General features: G+C 38.6%; 1 protein-coding gene across 1 annotated transcript in view; it reads left to right on the plus strand.

Annotated features, from left to right (window-relative positions):
- Positions 1 to 9,610: 9,610 nt before the first annotated feature.
- LOC134210843 (uncharacterized) overlaps positions 9,611 to 23,473 on the plus strand; it is a 441,718-nt gene continuing 427,855 nt past the window's right edge. The window contains exon 1 of the mRNA XM_062687193.1: positions 9,611 to 10,342. Within this exon, the coding sequence (XP_062543177.1) occupies positions 9,611 to 10,342 (732 nt within the window). The remainder of the gene's footprint in view (positions 10,343 to 23,473) is intronic.

Consider the following 23,473-nt stretch of genomic DNA (forward strand, 5'->3'; position numbering starts at 1 on the left):
AATCAGTACTGCAATGCACCATCAGACAAACGGTCCCATGGTGTCATATTGCATTTACATAACCCTCAATAAGCTATGCATTCTTATGCTTTCATATTAACTCCTCTTCGGTGCTGATCTATGCCAACAGCACATAGCTTGAGCCATACCAGTGTCACACTAAGTGTACACGTATTGGTATTTAACTATGTACCCTTCTTTTCTCTGATTGGACAACTAGTCAATAAGCTTCGGGTTTCTCTCCGCCTCCTACTATAGTACTAGAATTAAGTATCGAACAAACTGTAACTGTACTAGAATTAAGAACCAATCTAATTGTAACAAAGTTTCAATAAATTCATTCGATGAACAGCATTCAACAAGTGTAGTAGATGTTTTATTCCAGTTAAAAAGAAGTGCCTTCTCCAATCATAGTTTATTAGCTTTGAAGCCTTGCCGCTAAAAACTGTGGAAGTTTTTAATGAACACTAAGCTGTGAGCCGGCGATATCCCAGTGGGGATATAATCCCAACAAAAAAAAAGAAAAAAGAGTAAATGAGCAAATTAAATTGAAATTTGTTTCAAATATTTTGAATTCATGAATTCGGCCAAATAAATTTGCCTTTTGGTTAGTTATAAAAATATTGGCTGTACAGAATTCAAGTCGAGTTTTCAATTCAATTCAATCAGAACTTCAAGTCGAGTCAAGTACGAGACACTGAAGACGGCCTTACTGTTGAGGTCGAAATACGTATCTGTCAAGATACAATTAAGTGGTGGAATTCAATGGGATTGTATAAACTCGTCTTATGACAGGTGAAAACATTCCACTAAAAGCTCAAAATAATTTTCTTATGTACAGAATTGTTTTAATGTTATAAGGTAAATCACTATTTGGGCACTTGGACCCATTCCAGAAACACTGTGTAGAAAATCAACGTTTTGTGTTATTTGGAAGACGTATGATTATGATTAATATTAATCCATCGATCATTCTGCAGTCTGTATCTGTTCGTCAAAGTTTAGAAATTAAATAAAAACCGATTCCAGACTATCCCACTTCGCCCAAACGCAGTTGTGGTCATGTCAAGCTTTTCACTTTTACAAAACGGTGAATCCAAATTATTTTTTCCAAGTTCGTTTATTTGGTAGGCTCAGGCGTGTATAACACTTTACGGAGCCACTTTTCTTTGTGATATGTATAATCGACATAATCTCTATCCAAATTAGTACCTACCTTTATACCATCCATGAAATTGCCATGCATTGTTAAAAATAGTCAACACGGCACAAATTTATTTTAATTCAATCCAAGTTTTCCTTGCGCATATTCAATATGATAATAAATCCTCGAATATATACCTCATACGTTATCGAAATATTGTAATTTCTAATTGTTTTGAATTTAAAAAGGCTAATATGTATTGTTCTCAAATTTTCATTTAGAGTTACCAAAGATTTAACTTTATTTTCATAAAAACAAACATGATCATCATTAATACCACTTGGCATCACGTTTCCGTGACATCATCATATCACGACATGTTTAGTTGAAAAATATTATTATTAAAAATGAGCATCGCAAAGATTGGAATCTAACGATAAAAAATATTTTTTATTTCATGATTGTTCTGAACAAAGGAATTGAATGGACCCCGAATGATTAAATGTTTTTCTTTCCAACATGATTATTACACAAGAGACGTAATACCTGTTCAACAGGTACATCATGAATGACACCAGTCTTTCACTTGTTTTTTTTTTTAATAACTTAATATTGTAAGTGAATACACTTATCTTTAATATATTTTGAACTTGATTTCAAACCCTGAAATAGAAGCATAGCGGAGCTAAATCAATTCAGTCCGACATTCTCGCAGTTTTTACGCATCTCTAGTGCTTTGATGCCGTCCATAAAATATGTGGAAAACTTTGGGGGATGGAGTTTGTGCTTGTTCATGGGGAGGCGGCAGGGATATGCACAATGATCACGTAGAAGGCTCTTAGAAGTCATTTCGCATCAACTTTCAACTAAAATAAATTGAATACAGTGAGCTCTCCATTACTCCATATCGTTAGAGAGATAGGGAACACATTTAATTTTCTCAAAAAATATCAAATACTTTTCATAACATGCTGAAATATGTATCCAAATAGTTTTAAAAAAATACTTATTATGTGAAGGAAGACGTGAAATCTTCGATGTGAACAGTTAAAAGTGAGAACTGAGAAGTGAGAAATGAGATGTTCGAAGTGAGTGCATGGTAATGAAAAGTGAGTACTGAGGAATGAAATTGATTACTAGTAGTGCGATGTGTGCAGTAGCAAATAAGAAGTGAGTAGCTGGAAGTGAGAAATGGGAAATCAGATGCGATAGTTGCGAAGTGAAAAGTAGGAAGCGTGTAGTGAGAAAAACAGAAGCAAGAGGTGAGAAGTGAGGAATGATGATTGGGATGTGACAAGCGAGATGGTGAGAAATGAAAAGTGAGTGGTGTGATATAAGACAAAAAGAACAAGGAAAAAGGAGGAAGGAAGAAGTAAGAAGAAATAAAGACGAAGGGAGAAGGAAGAAGTAAGAAGGATGAAGGAAGAAAGAAGAAGGAAGAAGGAAAAGGGATGAAGTAATAAGGTAGATGGAAAGAGAAAGAAGTAAAAAGGAGAACGCAGGATTAAAACGGGAGAAAGTAGAAAAAAGGGAAAAGAAAGAAGAAGAAATAAGGGAACTGGTAAAAAAAAAGGAAGACAGTAGATGAAAGAGTGAATAAGGAAAAAGAAAAAAGAAAATATATAATAAATAATAGGGAAAAAGAAGAAAGAAAAAGGAACGTTAGCAAATAGAGGAATGAAGGAAATCGGAAAGAATAAGGATTTATTTTCTTAATTTTCAATTCTCACATCTCACTTCTCACTATTTGTGTTGAGCTTAATGCAAAACTTTAAAAAACACACAAATAAAGATATAAAAAAAACAAAAAATCTCACTTCTCACCAGTCACATCTTCGGTCCTCTTCTCACCTCTCACACCTCAATCATCACTGTTCACCTCTCACTTCTTACTGCTCACTACTCACTTATCTCTTGTCTTTACTCTCTCTCTCTCTTCTTACTTTTCACTTCTTACTTCTCACATCTTATTTCTTAATCTCACTTTCTTCTTCTACCCACTTTCACTTTTCACTTGAATTTTTCATTTCTCACTTCTCGCTTTGAATTTCTCATTTCTCAGTTTTCACTTCTAAGTTTTCACTCTTCACTCTTCACTTTTCTCTTCTCACTACTCAATACTCACTTCTCCTTAGCACTTCTCACTACTTACTTCTATCTAACGAGGAAAGAAGTAGAAACATGGAAGAAAGCGGAAATAAGTAGAAGGAAGAGGGAAGAAAGAAAGAGAAATATAAGAAAAGGAAAAAGAAAAAGAAAGTAGAAGAAAAAGGAAATAAAGAAGAAGAAATCTCATTTTAGCACCTCTCACTTTTCAATTTTTACTTTATACTTTTCACTTCTTACTTCCCTCTTCTTCTACTTACTTCTCACTTCTTACTTTCTTCTTCTCATTTTTCACATCTCACTTCGAATTCCTTATTTCTCACTTTTCACTTTTCACTTCTCACTTCTCACTTCTCACTTCTCACTGCTCACTTTTCACTTCTCAATCCCCATTTTTCACTTATTACTTCTCACTTCACCCTTCTTACTTCATAAATCTCACTTTCCACTTCTCACTTTCCGCTTCTCACTTATCGCTTTTCATTACTGACTTTCCACTTCTCTTTCCACACTGTTTACTACGAATCTCTCACTCCAACTTCTCACTTCTCATTACTCATTTTTCACTACTCACAATCTAGGTTTATTTTTAACTGTTTGTATGACGATTGTTTTTTTTTAAATTTAGTACAAAAAAAACGGCTACTCTGTCTTAATTTAGCAAAACGAGTATGTTATTTACCCAACGTTTTGGCACGAGGAATGTGTCTTCCTCAGGGGGAAAATACGGTCGTTTTTTTCTATTGTTTGCTCATTTTACAAAAAAAAAATACCAGGGGCCTGTAGCATAATCGAAATTTTACTAATAATATAAGTAGAGTAGCTTGTAACTTGTATTTTTCTGTTGCATAATGAATCTACAAGTATGAATTTACAAGACTAATATTACAAGTAAACGGCACTAATAATATTAGTGGAATTTACAAGTAACTGTTGCATAAAGAAAATACAAGTAGAAATTATTAGCGTTGGCTTGTAGTTTCTTTTACAAGTATGAATGGTGCTGTAATTTAATTTACAAGTAGCTTTTGTAATTATGCATAGTTTCATTGTTTTTAACAACTTAACAGAGAAAGAAACTATTATTCTAGTTGCTTCAAATTACCATATAATGAAATACTGTGCACTAAAAATAAATTTCTCGTTCCCATATAACACTGAGAATTATGAAAATTTATTGTCAAATGACTTTGGATATAGTAGAAGTAATTTAAGTGCTGACATCAAGTATTCAAATGGTGGAGCGCTAAAGATCATTAGCAATTATGCAGTACACAGAAACCCAAAACTACTCAAAAGTGGATTGTTTTAGCTCAAATCCGTACTTTGGACCAATAACCCAATTTTGAGTAAAATGAGTTTCCTAACGCTTAGTAGTTTAACTTAATCCACTTAAAACATATTAACCAAAGCTGAGTTTAGTTTACCCAAAGTTGACTTTATTCATCTCAAAATTGAGAATATATTAATTTACTTAAATTTGTATTATTGTAGTATTATTGTATTATTATACTAAACAATCTCGTTTAAGACCATGCATATTGTTTTATGATGAATTTATTACGATATTTTCATTAGTTAGTATGTTGAACTAAAAAAGAAATCGTCCGAATTTCATAATCGAATTAGAAGCAAAATTTAAACCCACATAAGTCTTACAATACACATAAATTAAACCCTCTTCAAAAACCAACAACAAACAAGTCTAGCGGGATTTGATTTATCATGGAGGATACGTTCGCGGAACTTACAAATCGCCTTAATTAAAACTTAAGTCAATCCCAAAGACCACGTAAAAACGTTTCCAGTGTGCATTACATTGGCTTGGTTAAAAATGCCAATACCACGAAGCCGGCTTAAACCGCGGAATCAATAAATTTACAGAGAGTGTTCCGTGCATACCTATCGCAGTCAAAATATATATTCTATTCACAAATTTGCAAACAAACGTAAACGAATCGTTTACCTCCGCATTGACAGTGAAATGTCGGATGAATTTTGACAGGTAAATGAACCTGACAGACTTGTAATTTCAACCTTACTAATATTACAAGTACTAATATTATTAGTTGGTAAAACATTATTATGCGACGCAAATTACAAGTACTTGTAATTTGTTGACTATGGATTATGCTACAGGGCCCAGTTCTTCCAAACTGCATTCGGCCAAAGAGTCCGAGACCGTGTATATCGTGCATGTGAACCGTTTCTGACAACATCGAGTTAGCGAGGTAAAAATACATTGGAAAATTGCTTCGACTAAGAGAATATGGGAAGTATACTTACGGAGGGTATGCAGTATGCTAAATTCAAGAGACGGGACGAAATTCGATGCATCGGGAAAATGTGGAGTTACAGAACATCGAATTAGGGAGAGTTCATTATAGGTCTAGAATAACGAGAATTCTTTTATTGATTGGGTACTTTTTGGACATGTAATAAATATTTGTTTGATATTGGGCCACTTAGCAGAGTGCAGTTTTGTCGAATATGTAGCTGAAAAAAGAGAAATGAAGAGAAATGTGAGAAGGGAAAAGTGACAAGCGAGAAGAAAGAAGAAAATAGTGAGAACTGAGAAGCGAGAATAGAGGAGTAAGAAGTGATGTATGAGAAATGAGAAGTAAAAAATCTGTTACGCCCTTTTCAAATGTTGGTCTAGAAATAATAAGTGATAAGTGGGAAGTGGGAAGTGCGAAAATAGAAGTGACTAGTGAGAAGTGAGGAGGGAAAAGAGAGAAATGAAAAGTTAGAAGTGAGAAGTAAGAAATGAAAAATGAAAAGTAAAAAATGAGACGTATAAAGTGAAAATAAAGTGAAAAAAATAAATGAAAGGTGAGAATTAAAAAATTACAGATGGAAAGTCAAAATTGAAAAGTGTGAAGCGAAAATTGAAAAGTTGGAAGGGAGATAAGAGAAGTAAAAAGTGAGTACTAAGGAATGAGAAGTGAGAAGTGCAAAAAAAGAAGTGAGAGGTGAAAAGTAAAAACTGAGATGTGAGACGTAAAAAGTGAAAAGTGAGGAAAGAGGAGTGAAAAGTGAAAAGTAAGAAGCGAAAAAAGAGAAGGAAGAATTGAAAAGTGAGAAGTTAGAAGTGGGGAATGAGAAAAGATAAGTGTGAAATAAGAAGTGAAAAGTGCAATGAGAGAAGTGAGCAGTGAGAAGATAGAAGTGAGATGTCAGAAGTAAAATTGAAAAATGAGAAGGGAAAAGTGAAAAGTGAAAAGTGAAAAGTAAGATGTGAGAATGGCAAATTGTGAAATTAATCCTTATTTCTTCCTTATTTTTTCTTCCTTCTTCCTACTTCCATTTCCTTCTTTTTTCCTTTTTGCTTTTCCTTCTTTCTTTTTTCTTCCTCCTTTCTGCTTTCCTCCTTCTTCCTTCTTCGTTCTTTATTCTTCTTTCTTCCATCTTCTTCTGCCCTCTTCCTCATTTTGCCTTGTTCGTTCTCCGTTCTCCTTCTTCTCTCTTCCTTTTTCCTTTTCCTATGTTCCTTCTTCCTTCTTCCATCTTCTTTTTGTCTTATATGTCACTACTCACTTCTCACATCTGAACATCTCGCTTCTCAACTCCTGCTACTTCTCATCACTCACTTCTCGATTCTCATTTCTCACTTCCCACTACTCACTTCTCACTTGTTACTACACACATCCCAGTCAACACAAGATCGTATATGATGTCACATAAGATGCTAAAGTGGAGGCCATATAGGTACTTCCCCATACAATATGTACGTATATCGTCTCCACTTTAGCATCTTAAATTGCATGATATACGGTTTTGTGTTGACTGGGATCTCACTACTCAATATTCACTACCATTTCTCAGTACACCACTTCTCATTACTCTGTACCTATTTTTAGCACCTCATTTCTTACTTCTCAGCCCTAACTAGTCACTATTCACTTCTCACTTCGAGCATTTCACTTCTCACTTCACTTAATAAAACACGAATTTCAACTGTATGCATTGAACAACTACTCAGTAACACTAAATTAATGATTTCGTGTGTGTTACTTCTACGTGAAGTTAAACGATTTACAATGATATGGAAATGCTAATATCATCTTCCAAACTTGGACGTACATGTTCATGATAGCATTAGAGGCGAAAGTATAGAATTGATAGTTCCGTTAGGATACGGCAGGCATGAAGAATGTTTTTATAGAAGTCGATTTGAAAGCGAGCGGAGGGCAATATTTGTGATGGCACATATCACACGACCTTCCTTCTGCCAAGCTCCCGTATGAAGGGGGAGGGAAGAATATCAGTGTGGAAGCTGATATATCTCCACTACTCAGTCTTACGATGTTACGAGGAGTTTATTATTTACTCGACGTTTCGGTACGGGAATTGTGTCTTTTTCAAGGGAAGAATAGTTCTGTTGTTTGTCGTTAAATCTAGACCAACATTTGAAAACGCCTTTTTCAAATGTTGGTCTAGAAATGTTCTGTCTAACTTGAACCGTCTGTTTGTTCAAGTTAGACTGAAATACGATGACATGAAACAGAAATATGTTCCCTTTGAAAAATACAAACTTCCCGCGTCGAAAGGTCGCTTAAATAATAAACTATAAAAGTTGTAATACTGAGCAGATATAATTAAAAAATGTCTCTTGTTCGATTCTGTTTTCTGTTCCGTGTACCACGACGCCCTGGCCTTTCGGAAGATGCTCCCTGCTGAATCAAAATCGAGACATGCAAAACCGTTTCCAACGCAAACGCCCGGATGAACAGCTGAAATAACCTAAACCCAAATCTCTAACCCGTCCATCCTGAACTACACGCTAACCTGAATCTACCCAGAATTATGTCAAAGTGACCCAGATTCAACAAAACCGTGGTTACTCTAATATGGGTAAGGGTACCTTGACCCAAATCTGGGTAACCGTACAAGCGAAAAAATCTGGGTAACCGGTACCCAGCGTCTTCTCGCTCCAGAAAATTATTATTGCGTAAAAAATGTTAAAGCAACAATCGGCTGTGCCGACAATGCTCCGCCATGATAAATTTAACCATTCTTACCTGTTTCTTGTTGCCTTCAGCAAAAAAAACCCAACATTTACTCCTCATGCGACTTCAACGCCGGTTGATGCCATGTTGCTATATCCGAAAATGTTTAAGTCCCCAGTTACCTAGATTTCGGTTTCGTCTGACTCGGATCCATTTTGTTGACATACCCAGATTTTGACAACTGCTTTTATCGAAAAAATCCGGGTACAAACGACCCGGCCACTGGGTTGTTTCAGATTAGCGTGTAAGTAAATTATAACCTTGAGTCACCACGAGTATTATGGTCTATGTCACTTCCCTACCAACTGTTAATGATAAGATGATACAAATTACAAAGATATCATACTTAAAAATTGCGGCTCCGCGAAGTGTCACACACGACTGAGCCTACCAAATAAATGAAATGGTTAAAAAATAGATATAATTAAAACATACATTCGATCCATTATTAGTTTTTTTTAGTTTACATGTAAATATAAATATTTATATGTATATCAACAGGCATCCTACAGCCCAAATGATGTTAAATAAGGCTATAATAACTAATACTGAAGCGGTTTAACATGTTACAAAAAGAAACAGAATCGTTGAACTATGCATGAGAAGCAAACAAACTGGAAAACCGATGTCTTAGGTTAAAGCGACTAACGCTAAAGCCGGAATGGGGTTAAAAGAAATATCAACTATTTGAGCAAATGGCGTTCACCCAAACAGCACTTTTGCATAATTTTGCTTTCCATGTTTGCGTGAAATGATGAGCCCACGCTACTTCGATTTGGTCACCTGAGATAGAAAAAGGCACTTTGCTCTCTGTCTTATGATCATCAGGACAGATCATGATCTTTTGCAGTACTGGTTCCGAGATATTGTGAGAACGAGAAAAATTGGTATTGAAGTATCTGCCGAGGAGACTTGAAGTATGCCGGAAAAGAAAACACTGTGCGCTTTTTTAACTATGATGAAAAAGGATTATATATTTTTAAATAGGTAATAAACCCATTGGAATGTTACATGCTACATGGCCGTTAAAGCTACTACCTGCGACATATATCGAATAAACAATGCAGTTCTACACATGTTATGCCGGGAATGGAGTAAGAAACACTACTTGTCGATTTAAAAACACATTAGATTTATTAAAACAAAAAAAATGTATTGAAAAAGTTTTTTTTTTAATATAGATTTCATTTATGAAGCTCTCACTTCCTCGGATAATCTTATTTTACTGCGATTTCTACAGTTTGGTATAAAAAATCGTTTCCATTTCAGAAAATCCAAAGTTATCAACCGATAGAGTAATAATGAATTTCCCATTTTCCGTCCTCTTCCAGATTCCTATCAATCAAAGAAAATGAACCAATCACGCCCGTTTCGCAAACCACCGGACGTGGAAGAAGCGCTATCCTCTATGCTATGGACACCGTACGACAATAACGCCTCCGACTCAGATTCCTCGCTCGATGATGGACCTTCGTCGTTGATTGACCGCCTCGCTCTGACCCCAGGGAGATACAATAACAGCGGTATCGCCTCCGCCAACAACAACCATCTCCAAGCGACGTCAATAAAGCGAAGCTTTTCCGAGTGGAACTATCGCAGCTACGACGATGGCACCAAAGCTGGATCCCTTCATCCCCACGTCAGTGCGGCCAGCAATCGCTACAGCTATCCGTACTATGGCTTCCATCCGACTGCGGCGGCGGGTGTCAATGGTTATTGGAATAGTAATAATATTCACCCTAATGGCTATCCAACAGCACCTACGAATGCAACGGCTACGACGACAACCATTTATCCGGTTCTGCCACCCCTCGATTGGAAGCAAATCCGCTCAACGGCAACCGGAATCTATCAACCACCGGCTGCGCCGATGTCACCGACGATGGTGGTTCCTGCGATGACCGCCACCACTGCCACCCCGTTACTTCCGTTCAGTTTACTCGGCGTGGACTCAATCCCACTGGGTGGCGGCATCGGGCCAACGACGCTGACGCTTCCTTCTGCAGCTTATGGCTTCTGCGAGGATGATCTGATTAACTCCAACATGATGATTGGCGTCAACGACACCTTCGGCGATTATCAGGTAAGTAGCTATCTACCGACGCAATTCCCGGCAACGAACGGTTGTCGTCCGTGCAGGAGCGAGCGTAATGGAGGCATCATAGGAGACGAAGTTGTTGTTAGGTTAATTGAAACGGTATCGAAACAATGGAAACGCAGTTGACTTCTGACTGGTTTTGTCGTTCGATAATAAACGACATACACGTGTCGTGTCGGTTACCGTTTTCTTGTACACAGTCGTTTGTTCTTAGTGTTCTGGTCACACGTGTGCACTTGTGATAAGAATCTGGAGGGGAGTTATTGCCGGTCAATTATAACGTTTCATTGAGTTCCAGAAAGTAGCACAGGCTTCAGGCTGTGCAGAGCAAACTTAAACATCATAGATGTGGAAAACAAGCACTCTGTGAGTCATATTTTGTATTTTAACGATCAATATGTTTGTAGCAGACGTATTTAGGAACACAAACAGTTGGCCATGACTCGGTGTAAAAAATAATTGTTTTTGTATGGAAGGCCACAATTTATGAATTGCTGAGATTTTAAAAGAGATAATCAAGGGGAGACCAACTCTAAATTTTCCGTGCTATCCAACAATACTTACTAATACTTGAGCTTGAGATTGATTGACTACCCGTAGTTGCTACTCCATAATGACCAGATCAGCTGTTCTTGCACAGAGAACCAACAGATGTTTGCTTGGGGCTAGCACTCATCTTCAATGTACAAGCACTGGTGATCTCATTTGTTAGGTCACACTGACGTCAGAATGCAAGAATGTAGGGAAGGGGGAAGAAATGATGATGCAATCACTCGCCCATTGCAAGCCGAATATACCTCTGCACTTGCCACGAGTTCATGCGGAGTTTGTTGGAATTTTTGGGTTAGGTTCGAGGGGCAGAGGTTCGTCTTGGTTGATGAGCTGCGAATGTGACCCATAGGAGAAAGCAACTTGTAGAATTTCTAATTGGATGTAGGAAACGAGCTTAATTTCCCATTCTAGTAGCTGCTAGTAGAATAGTTAAGTTGAAGGTATAGCATTGCAAATGGAAACGGTATGGAAGTCTATTTCCGGTTCTAGTGATTGCTAGAACATAGGAAACATAGAGAAAGATACAAAGTAGGAGAATGGAATGGACCTGGGATTGAACCCGTGACCTCCTGCGTATGAGGCAGAATCAGTATATGACTACTAAGCCCGTTTTATCCAATAATACTAACTAATAATAGCGAAAAACGACATCGTTTCTATGGTGAAATTATCATAGAGCCCTGAAGCCTATCCTATCGATTTCTAGAGAAAACAGTTTTAAAACAAATTAGTAGGTACAGTAGAAGCATAAGTACTAGAATAGTAGTGGCGCTGTAGTCATGTAAAGTATTTTGTCAAAATTTGTGTTGGAATTGACCAACTAATTAAGGCACTGGGGGGATTTCCGACTTCATATTACATACCAAACAATCGACCGCAAACAAGGGCTTAGCCAGAGGGGGGCACATAAATGAATAGTCGACAAACAGATTAAAATCCACCACCATCTTTGAAATAGCCGTTTAGTATTGTACAGTGTTGTAGTGTTTTTTCGTATATTATCATAATTAATGTTTTTTAATGTGTATAATTGTGAGTCCAATGTAATAATGTTCCGTAGTTCGCCCTATAATTATTTATGTTCATTAGGTAGCATACAAGAAGCCCAAAACATGAAAGAGGCATTAATTCGCGAACGAAAAACGGTTGACAAAGTAGGTCTATGTTCAATATCTGTTTAATGTTATCTTACATAATTGTGCAATATGTTTCCAGTAATTTCCCTTGAAAAGGCCAAATACATTCGGCCGAAACGTCGGGTAATTTCAAAATCTAGCCGTTTTGATTATACTCAAACTGAGAAAGCCACATCCATAAGCAACTTTAATTCCAGTCGACAATTAACAATAAATACAAAGATTTAAGAATTATTTAAAAAAAAAAACTACTGTTTTGGGACTTCGAAAAAAATTCTTATGGCGAAAATAGTTTTTCATCGAAATTTAAAAACCGGACGTTACGCAAATATTGCCTAAGCTCTAAAATATGCCCTAGGGTGGCTCAAAAAACACTTTTTCAAATTTTTTGATGGACCGCACTCTTATTCGGTTCTATTTGATGCCCTGATGCTCTGGGCAAAATTTCAGCCAAATCGGTCAACGTGTAGGCGGTGCTTAACTCGTTGGAAGTTTATATGAAAAAATGTATGCAGAAACATCCAAAAACTGTGATTTGCAGTTGGACGGCACAATTTACGATCAAGAACCATGATACTCATTCAGTTCTTGTAGAATTAAATACAGAATGTAATGCTGAAAACCGCGAGAAGATTTGAGTTTATTGGGCAAAAATATTAGCATTTTAATGGAGTGTTGTAGGGGTGAATTTATTTCTTTTCAAAGGTAAAAGAAACGAAAATTGTTCAAACCCCACTTCAGAGAAATGCTAATATCTTAGCCGGGCAAACTTTAATCTTCTCGCGGTTTTCTGCATAACATTCTGTATTAAATTCTTCAAGATCTGAATGAGTATCATAGTTCTTTATCGTAAGTGTTTCCGCTCTACTGCAATTCACTGTTTTTGGATGTTTCTGCATACATTTTTGCATTTGCATTTGCACTTCCAACGAGTTTAGCACTGCCCAAACGTTGATCGATTTGGCTGGAATTTTCTCCAGAGCATCCATCAAAAACGTGTAAACATCAAGAAAACTGATAATGTAGAAACACGATTCATGTCATTGCGGAACTTTTTTAAACGGATTTTTTTTATCGTATTTTTGAAATAACACGGTTTTTCAAGTAGGTTTTTTAAACAATGCGGTTTATTTTTACGCGGTTTTGATTTACATTGAAAAAGATCGACGTAAAAAAACAAAACAATGGATTTCATACGGCTGAGTTTCCGAATAATATGCAATTAATTGTAATTAAGTTTCATCCCCCTTGTGAGAAAAAAAAGTTTTGATTAATTTTGAGCAACCCTAAATCATGTCCGATTTACCTTGAATTTTGTATAGGGGGATATTTTTGGCTACGAGAACGTTTGTGCATCGTCCGGTGTTAAAATTCGATGAAAAAACTTTAATCATCTGAAAAAAATCCCAAAAATGTTCTAAGAGAAAAAATCATTTTTTTTTTTGAGTTACATCAGTTCTCGACGTTTCATGCATTATCAATTCATTTGGCATCAAACACAAAAATTCGATTTTCGACTTTTCCTTTGGGAAAATTTTCATGGGTAAACATTTCCTCCCTCCTTAGCCGTGCGGTAAGACGCGCGGCTACAAAGCAAGACCATGCTGAGGGTGTCTGGGTTCGGTTCCCGGTGCCGGTCTAGGCAATTTTCGGTTTGGAAATTGTCTCGACTTCCCTGGGCATAAAAATATCATCGTGTTAGCCTCATGATATACGAATGCAAAAATGGTAACCTGGCTTAGAAACCTCGCAGTTAGTAAGTGTGAAAATTCTTAATGAACACTAAGCTGCGAGGCGGCTCTGTCCCAGTGTGGAGATGTAATGCCAAGAAGAAGAAACATTTCAAAACTTTGATGAATTTTAGGTACCTCTAAATCATGTCCCATTGAGCTCAAATTTTGCATGGGGTCATATTTTGGAGTAATGAAACTTGTGAGCAATGTTGTTTTTTGATATTCGATGACATTTTTTTCCCATACCTATTGGCACCCTACAGTGTGCATAGGGGCCGTACACATATTACGTATGCACTTATGGGGAGAGGGAGGGTTGGTCAATATCTTACGCTCCATGTAAATAAAAAATCATTTGTATGAAAAAAAAAATCTTACATGGGGGGAGGGGGGTCGAAAAACCTAGAAAAATTGCTTACGTAATAAGTGTACGACCCCAATATGTCGCAAATTATGGCAAACTGTACGCGGAATCAATGCATGATTGTAATAAAAGGTTGCAGTCTCTGGTTGGGTGTAGGCTACCGGACGATCATACACTCCGGTCGCAGTTTGCACGGTTGCGGTCCTGATTTGGTTGTCCTTCTGGTTGATAGAAGTCACGATAACCTTGCCCTTGGGCCAGCAGTTCCGGTGTCGACTATGACCACCACGCCGCCGATCTTTATTGGCTTCGTGTCGGTGTACCAATTTGTTCGACGAGTGATCTCCGGTATATAGTCGGTTAACCAGTGTTGCCAGAATTGGTTAGCCAGCTTATCGTCTAGACAACAAAGGGGCTTGGAATCGTCGGACGATCCCAGAAGTGTGATTGAGTGTAAGCAGATTCGGATTCAGGGGGGGGGGGGGCCGGGAGGCCTCCACATACTGTCGGCCCCCTTCCGGCTGAACCTGGCCCTGGATTTAAGGGCAGGAGCGGATTCATTGTCTACTGGTACATGCGTCAGTGGTCGGGAGTTTACGGTATATCGACCTCTATCAAAAGGTTTCGTAGAACTTCATGGTTGGGCTTGTATGAAGGACGGATTGCCATCATGTTCCTATCTAACGCCCATGTGTGGCGACGCTGGAGGGATGAACTCCCATGTTGTCTCGGTACCGCCGAATTCTCTCATCAGATCGTCTTGGTTAATTGATTTTGCCACATCCTTCAGTTCGCGGCTCGCGCCAATGAAACAGGTGCCGCGATCGCTGAGAAATGTCTTGGGTGTCCCTCTGCGTGCTGCGAAATTGCGCAGACCCATAATGCACGAATTGGTGTTCAAAGTGTGCACCACTTCGAGGTGGATTTCTTCGAGGTGGAATCGCAGGTAGATTATCGGCGTGGTGATCCTTGCAACGTTGGCAACGTTGCGTACCTTTGCGTAGGTCACCCGTAGTCGTGGTATACAGTATCTCCATCGGTGCTCATGTTTAGCGGTCTCATGGTTTTGGCGGTGATACTTTTTGTGGTAGTGTGCAATTATGAGGTTGGTGGTGTGGTGGTCACGTGGGAGAATAATCGGGTTCTTGGCGTCTTCGTTTGCTCGGGCACAGGCACTTATTCTTTCTCACATTCTCATCAGCCCATAGTCGTCCAGCCACGGTGTTAGTTTAAACATCAAACTGGTCTTGGGAATACATTTCTTTGGTTAGCTAACCGGATTCAGAAGAATGGCTAACTCGCTGGGCTTGACGAATCACATAGCGTTCGTCATCTTGTAGTTTCTCCGAGGAAGGGGGAGACAACGAAAAGGCTGCTCCTGAATCTTCAGGCGGCAGTTTTCGACGAAGCGGTGTACGAGTACTGTAACCTTTAACATCCGATTCCAACTGGAGACGTTAATCGTTGCATCTGGTATGGTGAAGTGGACTAGCAGATGTGGACGTAACTCAATATCGAACTTGCTACTTTTGGATAATTGAGACGGCAACGCTTCTCCCGTTCTCCACAGAAACTCTAGTCCTTTGAACCATCTAGATCTGAAAATCATGTATGGGAACTTTTTCTTCTCCACTTCGTTCCATCATCTGCGGCATTAATCTTGGACGGGACCCATCGCCACCGGTTCTGTTCCGACGTTTACAAAATTTCACTAACTAGACACGCTACTAAAGGAGTGTAACGACGTTCAGCCAACATTTTACATCTCGAGAATCGGAGTGGTTGAAACGTTTGTCAATGCTGAATGAGAGAGAGAGGCGATAACTGTCCGGTACAGCCTTGTTCCGATAACCGCTGACATGAGTTCGAGACGCGGAATTAAGTGATAGGTTAAAGATGCGACTCTTGTTTTAGCAGCAATTTAATAGCAGTTGACTGCTTTGTTCTGTTGGAATCGTAGAAAGCATACGGCCGCTATACCGTTCTCGCTTGCATCTACTAAGGTGCGAAGTTCCACTTGATCATATCCAGGAGCAGTTCGGAACAATCCCCGAGCAGCACAAGTCAGACGAAAATTGTTGCAGCAACTTGATTGTGACTGAATCTGGTCACATATGAGTTGCAGTAACCTATGAGGAATTTGTGTGCTGCTAGGGTCGAGGTGCTTGAACCTATTCAAGTGCTGGGAGGACTTGTAGCCACTTACGCCATTTACCTACAGCGTCATCGTCGCTTAGTCCATTTCTGTATCATTTCTCATTTCTCCTTCTTCACTACTCACGAGAAGTGAGTAGAACGAGGTGAGAAGTGAGAAATGAGAAAGTAAAAGTGAGAAGTGAGAAAAAATATGTTTCACTTCTCACTTCCCACATCTCAAAACTTATTTCTCAATTTCTACTCCTCATTCTCACTTCTTGCTTTAAGAAGTGAAAAATAAGAAGAGAGAAGTAACGAGTGAGAAGGGAGGAGTGCGTTTTGAGAAGTATCACTTCCTAATTCTCTTTTATTACTTGTTACTTATTGCTTCTTACTTTCCATTTCCACTTCTGACTGTGAGAAGTGCGAAGTAGCAAATGAGAAAAGAGAATTAAGAAACGGGACGTCTTGTATCTCACTTCCTATTTCTCATTCTTTTTCTTCTCACTTCCCTTATTCCGTTTTTCAGTTCTCACAATAATAAGTGAAATGAGAAATGAGAAGTGAGAAATGAGCTGTGATATTCCGCATCCGATAGAAAATACGAGCAAACGCGCACTGAGGCTTTTACTTTTCTCAGTCTTCCCAATCTTTTCATTCTTTGTAGTCTATACCGAGAAGTCTCCTAAGTTTTTTTAGTATAATCAATCTTTGTAGGCATACAAGGCTTCTCAATTTTCTCACTATGTATTCTCAGTCTTTTTAGTCTCCCCAGTGTTTTCAGTTTTCTCAGTTTTTTCAGTCTTCTCAGTCCTCTTAATTTTTTTCAGCATCTCCAGTCTTATCAGTCTCCTCAATCTTATCTACTCAGTTTTCTTAGTCTTCTCAGTCTTTTCTGTATTCTTATCCTTTTCTTAGCTCTCTTCATTTGTCCAAGTCTTCTCAGTCTTCTTCTTCTTTTCAATCTTTTCAGTCTTTTCAGTCTTTTCAGTCATCTCAGTCTTCTCAGTTTTCTCTTACTTTTAAGTCTTCTCAGTCTTTTAGTTTTCTCAATACGCCAAGGAGAACGGTTTTGCGATGTATATTGACATGATCTGATGACCTGAGATTCTCCAACACTTCAGATCCAAGCAAGTTTGATCCAGGCGGTCATCGTAAAAAAATGTTGCTCGGATCATTGTTCGTGATAATCGTATCTCGTTCTTCTTGATGATCTTCTCGTGATCTTCAATAATTTCCACACGCACATACAGTTCTGGTAATGGAGAATCGCTTGTCACTAGTTTCTTCTTTTAGTTTTCCTTATCTTCTCAGTCTTTCGGTCTTCTTAGTTTTCTCAGTGTTTACATTCATATCCAGCTTTTTTTAGTTTTCTAAGCAAGCATATCGGTCTTCTCAGATTCGCTCGTCAGTGTTTTGAGTTTCCTCAGTTTTTTCAGTCTTCTCATTCTGCTAATTTTGTTTCATTCTTTTCATTATTCTCAGATTTCTTAGTTTCCTTAGTCTTCTTAGTCTTTTCAGCATTTTCACTCTTTTCTTAATTTTCTTCTTTTGTCTAAGTCTTCTAGTTTTTTTTTCGGTTTACTCAGTCTCCTTAGTCTCTTCTGTCTTCTCAGTTTTAGCAGTTATTTCAATTGTGTATGGTGTATGTAGAGTCCTCGGTCTTCTAAATTATGCTCAGTCTTTTATTAGTCCGAGAATACCTGTGCATCTCCACAATTACCACTGGAAGGAAGTTGTGTTAGTTGGGTAGGGTAATAAGAAACATAGATCGAGTTTCAGCATGGAAAGTGATGTGACCTATGCAACTTTTTCAACTGATATTTTTATCAACAACATTATTAGCAATTTCTTATCTGATTTTTTTAGAATAGATTCATGATTATCGTTATTATAGATCAACTGGAAAAGAAGCTAAAAGTCCATAACCAACCTATCTATTAGCGAAACAGAGCGTGAACAAAGAGAGCCTCTCTATTGCACATACGACCTATTCTCAAAGTAATCTAGAGTTACTCTCCAGGGTAATCGAGATCAAACCGTATTCAGATCGTTTTTTTATCAATATCTTTTTAAAATGTGGCCCTATGATTTTAACATGTATAGCCTAAAATTTTATCACGTTAGATTGGACGAAGGATATTTTGATTAAATTGTTAACTCAATACACGAGATCGTTCGTTGATTACCTCTACGAAAATTTTGCGAACATATATCGAAAAAAATATAAATTTCTTCTCTTTTATTTAGCGAAAACTTTGAGGTTCCGAATAAATGTATTAAATATAGGAGTTTACGACTTACTTCAAAACACTTGCGAAGTGTCAAGGGGATTTGGTACGATAAAATAAAAATACAATCCTGTGTTGTTTTTACACGAGTTTTTTCGCTCGTGTTTTTGATCGTGTGACTTCAATTTACCACCAAACTCTTTGCAACATGTTTCAAAAAATCCAGGATAAATCAAAGAAAAATCACATGATAATTGATATGCGTTAAACATTTAGGATGAGTGCAAAATTGAGAAAATATAAATCGTGTAAAAACAAAATCCAGTGTAAATCATCCTTTGCCAAAGACTCCTCAGACATATTTCCTTGTTCTAGGAGCATCAAGTGTGGTAAATATTCAAATCCAATAAAACTGTAAAATCATAAATTGGATTGATCTCACCCAATACAGAATTGTGAATTGTGGTGAAATTGTTAATGTTATTTTAAAGAAAATGGAATCTGTGTTGTATATACAGGGGTTAGGCAAAATGATGAAATTGGACAAAACCGGAAGCATTCGACGGCAAATTTAGTCAAGATTTAGGAACATGCACGGTCACGAATACTGGCCACCGGACACCGGAGATGTTCCGGATTTTCGGAGGCCATGTCAAAAACACATTTTTTCTGCTGCTCGTATTTTTGTGTGGTTTGAAGTTACATCGATAAACACTATTTTCCTACAAACTAGATCTTATTGAAAATTGAATGCGGGCGGTTGCGCTAAGATCCGTTGAAAAACATCCGAGATATAGCCATTTCAGTAAACCTGGTTCCGGATACTATGGTCAATTATGTATATCCTTCCAATCACGTATATATTATCCGGTACCATATCAATATTGGTATCAATCTTCAAGATTTTTCTTGGAGATGCTTCAGGAAGCATATGCAGGACGATTAGTTGCCCTGACCACTCTGTAGTAGGTTCCAGGTGCCCCGGGGGAAGTGGCTAATTTGAAAAAACGTTCAGAACCCTATCAATATTAGTATCAAACTCCAAGATTTTTCATGGAGATGCTTCAGGAAGCATATTCAGGATGATCAGTTGCCCTGACCACTCTGTAGTAGGTTCCAGGTGCCCCGGGGGAAGTGGCCAATTTGAAAAACGTTCAGAACCCTACCAATATGGGTATCAAACTTCAAGATTTTTCATGGAGATGCTTCAGGAAGCATATTCAGGATGATCAGTTGCCCTGACCACTCTGTAGTAGGTTCCAGGTGCCTCGGGGGAAGTGGCCAATTTGAAAAACGTTCAGAACCCTATCAATATGGGTATCAAACTTCAAGATTTTTCATGGAGATGCTTCAGGAAGCATATTCAGGATGATCAGTTGCCCTGACCACTCTGTAGTAGGTTCCAGGTGCCTCGGGGGAAGTGGCCAATTTGAAAAACGTTCAGAACCCTGTCAATATGGGTATCAAACTTCAAGATTTTTTATGGAGATGCTCCAGGAAGCATATTCAGGACGATCAGTTACCCTGACCACTCTATAGTAGGTTCCAGGTTCCCCGGGGGAAGTGGCCAATTTGAAAAACGTTCAGAACCATATCAATATGGGTATCAAACTTCAAGATTTTTCGAGGTGATACTTTTAAATGCATTTTAGAACCAGCAGCTGTCATGACCACTCTGTAGTAGGTTCCAGGTGTCCTGGGGAAGTGGCCAATTTGCAAAATGTTCGAAACCATATCAAAATGAGTATTAAAGTTCAAGGTTTTTCATGGATATGCTTTTGGACTCTCCTGTCGAATAGAGTTCGCCGCAGCACGAAGTTGACCATCTACAAAACACTCATTAGACAAACATTGTAACAGTTACAACTCGTGGTTCATTGACCTCCACCACCACCTCCATTGTCTTCCATCTGCACCCCACCATAGATGGTCCGCAACATCCGCAACTCCAAGGGCGCGTTGGTCCTTCGCCAGCAACATCCAACTTTCGTGGCCATAGAGGCAGACCAGTCTAATGAGCGTTTTGTAGATGATCAACTTCGTGCTGCGGCGAACTCTATTCGACAGGAGAGTCGAAAAGCATATCCATGAAAAACCTTGAACTTTGATACTCATTTTGATATGGTTTCGAACATTTGGCGAATTGGTCACTTCCTCAAGACACCTGGAACCTACTACAGAGTGGTCATGACAGCTGCTGGTTCTAAAATGCATTTAGAAGTATCACCTTGAGAAATCTTGAAGTTTGATACCCATATTGATATGGTTCTGAACGTTTTTCAAATTGGCCACTTCCCCCGGGGCACCTTGAACCTACTACAGAGTGGTCAGAGCATTTGATCATCCTGAATATGCTTCCTGAAACATCTTCATGAAAAATCTTGAAGTTGGAACCTACCACCTGGAACCTACTACAGAGTGGTTAGAGCAACTGATCATCCTGAATATGCTTCCTGAAGCATTTCCATGAAAAATCTTGAGGTTTGATACCCATATTGATAGGGTTCTGAACGTTTTTCAAATTGGCCACTTCCCCCGGGGCACCTGGAACCTACTACAGAGTGGTTAGGGCAACTGATCATCCTGAATATGCTTCTTGAAGCATCGCCATGAAAAATCTTGAAGTTTGATACCCATATTGATAGGGTTCTGAACGTTTTTTAAATTGGCCTCTTCCCCGGGGAACCTGGAACCTACTATAGAGTGGTCAGGGTAACTGATCGTCGTGAATATGCTTCCTGAAGCATCTCCATGAAAAATCTTGAAGTTTGATACCCATATTGATAGGGTTATGAACGTTTTTCAAATTGGCCACTTCCCCCGGGGCACCTGGAATCTACTACAGAGTGGTCAGGGCAATTGATCGTCCTGAATATGCTTCCTGAAGCATCTCCATGAAAAATCTTGAAGTTTGATACCCATATTGATAGGGTTCTGAACGTTTTTCAAATTGGCCACTTCCCCCGGGGCACCTGGAACCTACTACAGAGTGGTCAGAGTGGTCAGAGTGATCATCCTGATAATGCTTCCTGAAGCATCTTCATGAAAAATCTTGAAGTTTGATACCCATATTGATAGGGTTCTGAACGTTTTACAAATTGGCCACTTCCCCCGGGACACCTGGAACCTACTACAGAGCGGTCAGAGCAACTAATCATCCTGAATATGCTTCCTGAAGCATCTTCATGAAAAATCTTGAAGTTTGATACCCATATTGATAGGGTTCTGAACGTTTTTCAAATTGGCCACTTCCCCCGGGGCACCTGGAACCTACTACAGAGTGGTCAGGGCAACTGATCGTCCTGCATATGCTTCCTGAAGCATCTCCAAGAAAAATCTTGAAGATTGATACCAATATTGATATGGTACCGGATAATATATACGTGATTGGAAGGATATACATAATTGACCATAGTATCCGGAACCAGGTTTACTGAAATGGCCATATCTCGGATGTTTTTCAACGGATCTTAGCGCAACCACCCGCATTCAATTTTCAATAAGATCTAGTTTCTAGGAAAATAGTGTTTATCGATGTAACTTCAAACCACACAAAAATACGAGCGGCAGAAAAAATGTGTTTTTGACATGGCCTCCGAAAATCCGGAACATCTCCGGTGTTCGGTGGCCAGTATTCGTGACCGTGCATGTTCCCAAATCTTGACTAAATTTGCCGTCGAATGCTTCCGGTTTTGTCCAATTTCATCAATTTTTCAAAAAGTTATAAGGATTTGAATTTGGGCCAAATTTTGCCTATCTCAATCATTTTGCCTAACCCCTGTATGTTCAGGATCTGCAGGGGACTCTTTGGACGATTGATGGTCTGAAAACATTCAAATGCGATCGGTAGCGGCAGAATTGAAGCGGGCCCAGGCAGAATATGTGGCGACGACAGTTCAAAAACGATTACGCACAGTCCCTAGCACCACAATCCAGGCCGATTTGGTTGCAGAAATATTTCTTAGTACCAACCCTGAGCATCACTCATGTTGCACAAATGTTTCTGTGACCCATATGCAACCAAATTTAGTCACATTTGAGTTGATGCAACCAAATCCTAGATTGTGGTGCTAGGGACTGTGCGTAATCCTTTTTGAATTGTCATCGACACATATGCTGCCTGGGCCCGCTTCAATTCTGCCGCTACCGTTTGCATTTTAATGTTTTCAAGCCCCTGGAAATCCTGAACATATATTCAACACAGATTCCAATTTCTTCAAAATAAAATTAACATTTCCACCACAATTCATTAATAAACAGAGAAAAATTTTAAAAAATGTGATGGGTTGCAGAGGGGTGATGGGTCGTATCGTAGTAAAATTTAATGGGATTAATTTCCTTCATTAGAGACCATGTCACGTATCTGAAAATTGATGATTAATGCGATCTTAAGATACGCAAAATAAAAAGCGTGTTATTGATCATGTTTGGTGTTGGGACTTTAATACAAATTAAAAAATGGCCAATTGTCGTAATCGTAAAGCGTGCTTGATAGGTTTTCTTTTAGGTTTAGATTCAACTTAAAAGATCTAAACGAAAGTATCTAATAACCAACATGTTTCAAATAGTTTAAGGTTAAAATTAATACCTGCTCGTTAGTCAAGCGCAATTCAACACTGTCCGAATCTCCAAACGATCAAACGTCCAACCAGCGGGGAATTATTTGAAACGATGATAGAATTCATCTTGTATATTTTTTATGCAATGCCAATTCCCCGAATTCTGCTACATGCATAGCGTGGAGCCCTAAATTAAATGCACTGTTTCTCGTGATGGTATTGCATCGAGGCAACATGACTCAAGCAAGCAGTACACATTTCGAGGTGATGCTACAGCAAGAAGTGTGGCACGGGGAAAGAAGATTTCAGCCTCCGTTTCTCACTCAACATCATCCTCAGCTTAGAATGGCATCTAGAGCAATCTTGTGCGCGTGTTCTTGCTTTGTGGGATTTGGTTCGGCCCGA

Source organism: Armigeres subalbatus, chromosome 2, assembly GCF_024139115.2.
Source record: "Armigeres subalbatus isolate Guangzhou_Male chromosome 2, GZ_Asu_2, whole genome shotgun sequence".
In the NCBI taxonomy this organism is placed as follows: Eukaryota; Metazoa; Arthropoda; class Insecta; order Diptera; family Culicidae; genus Armigeres; species Armigeres subalbatus.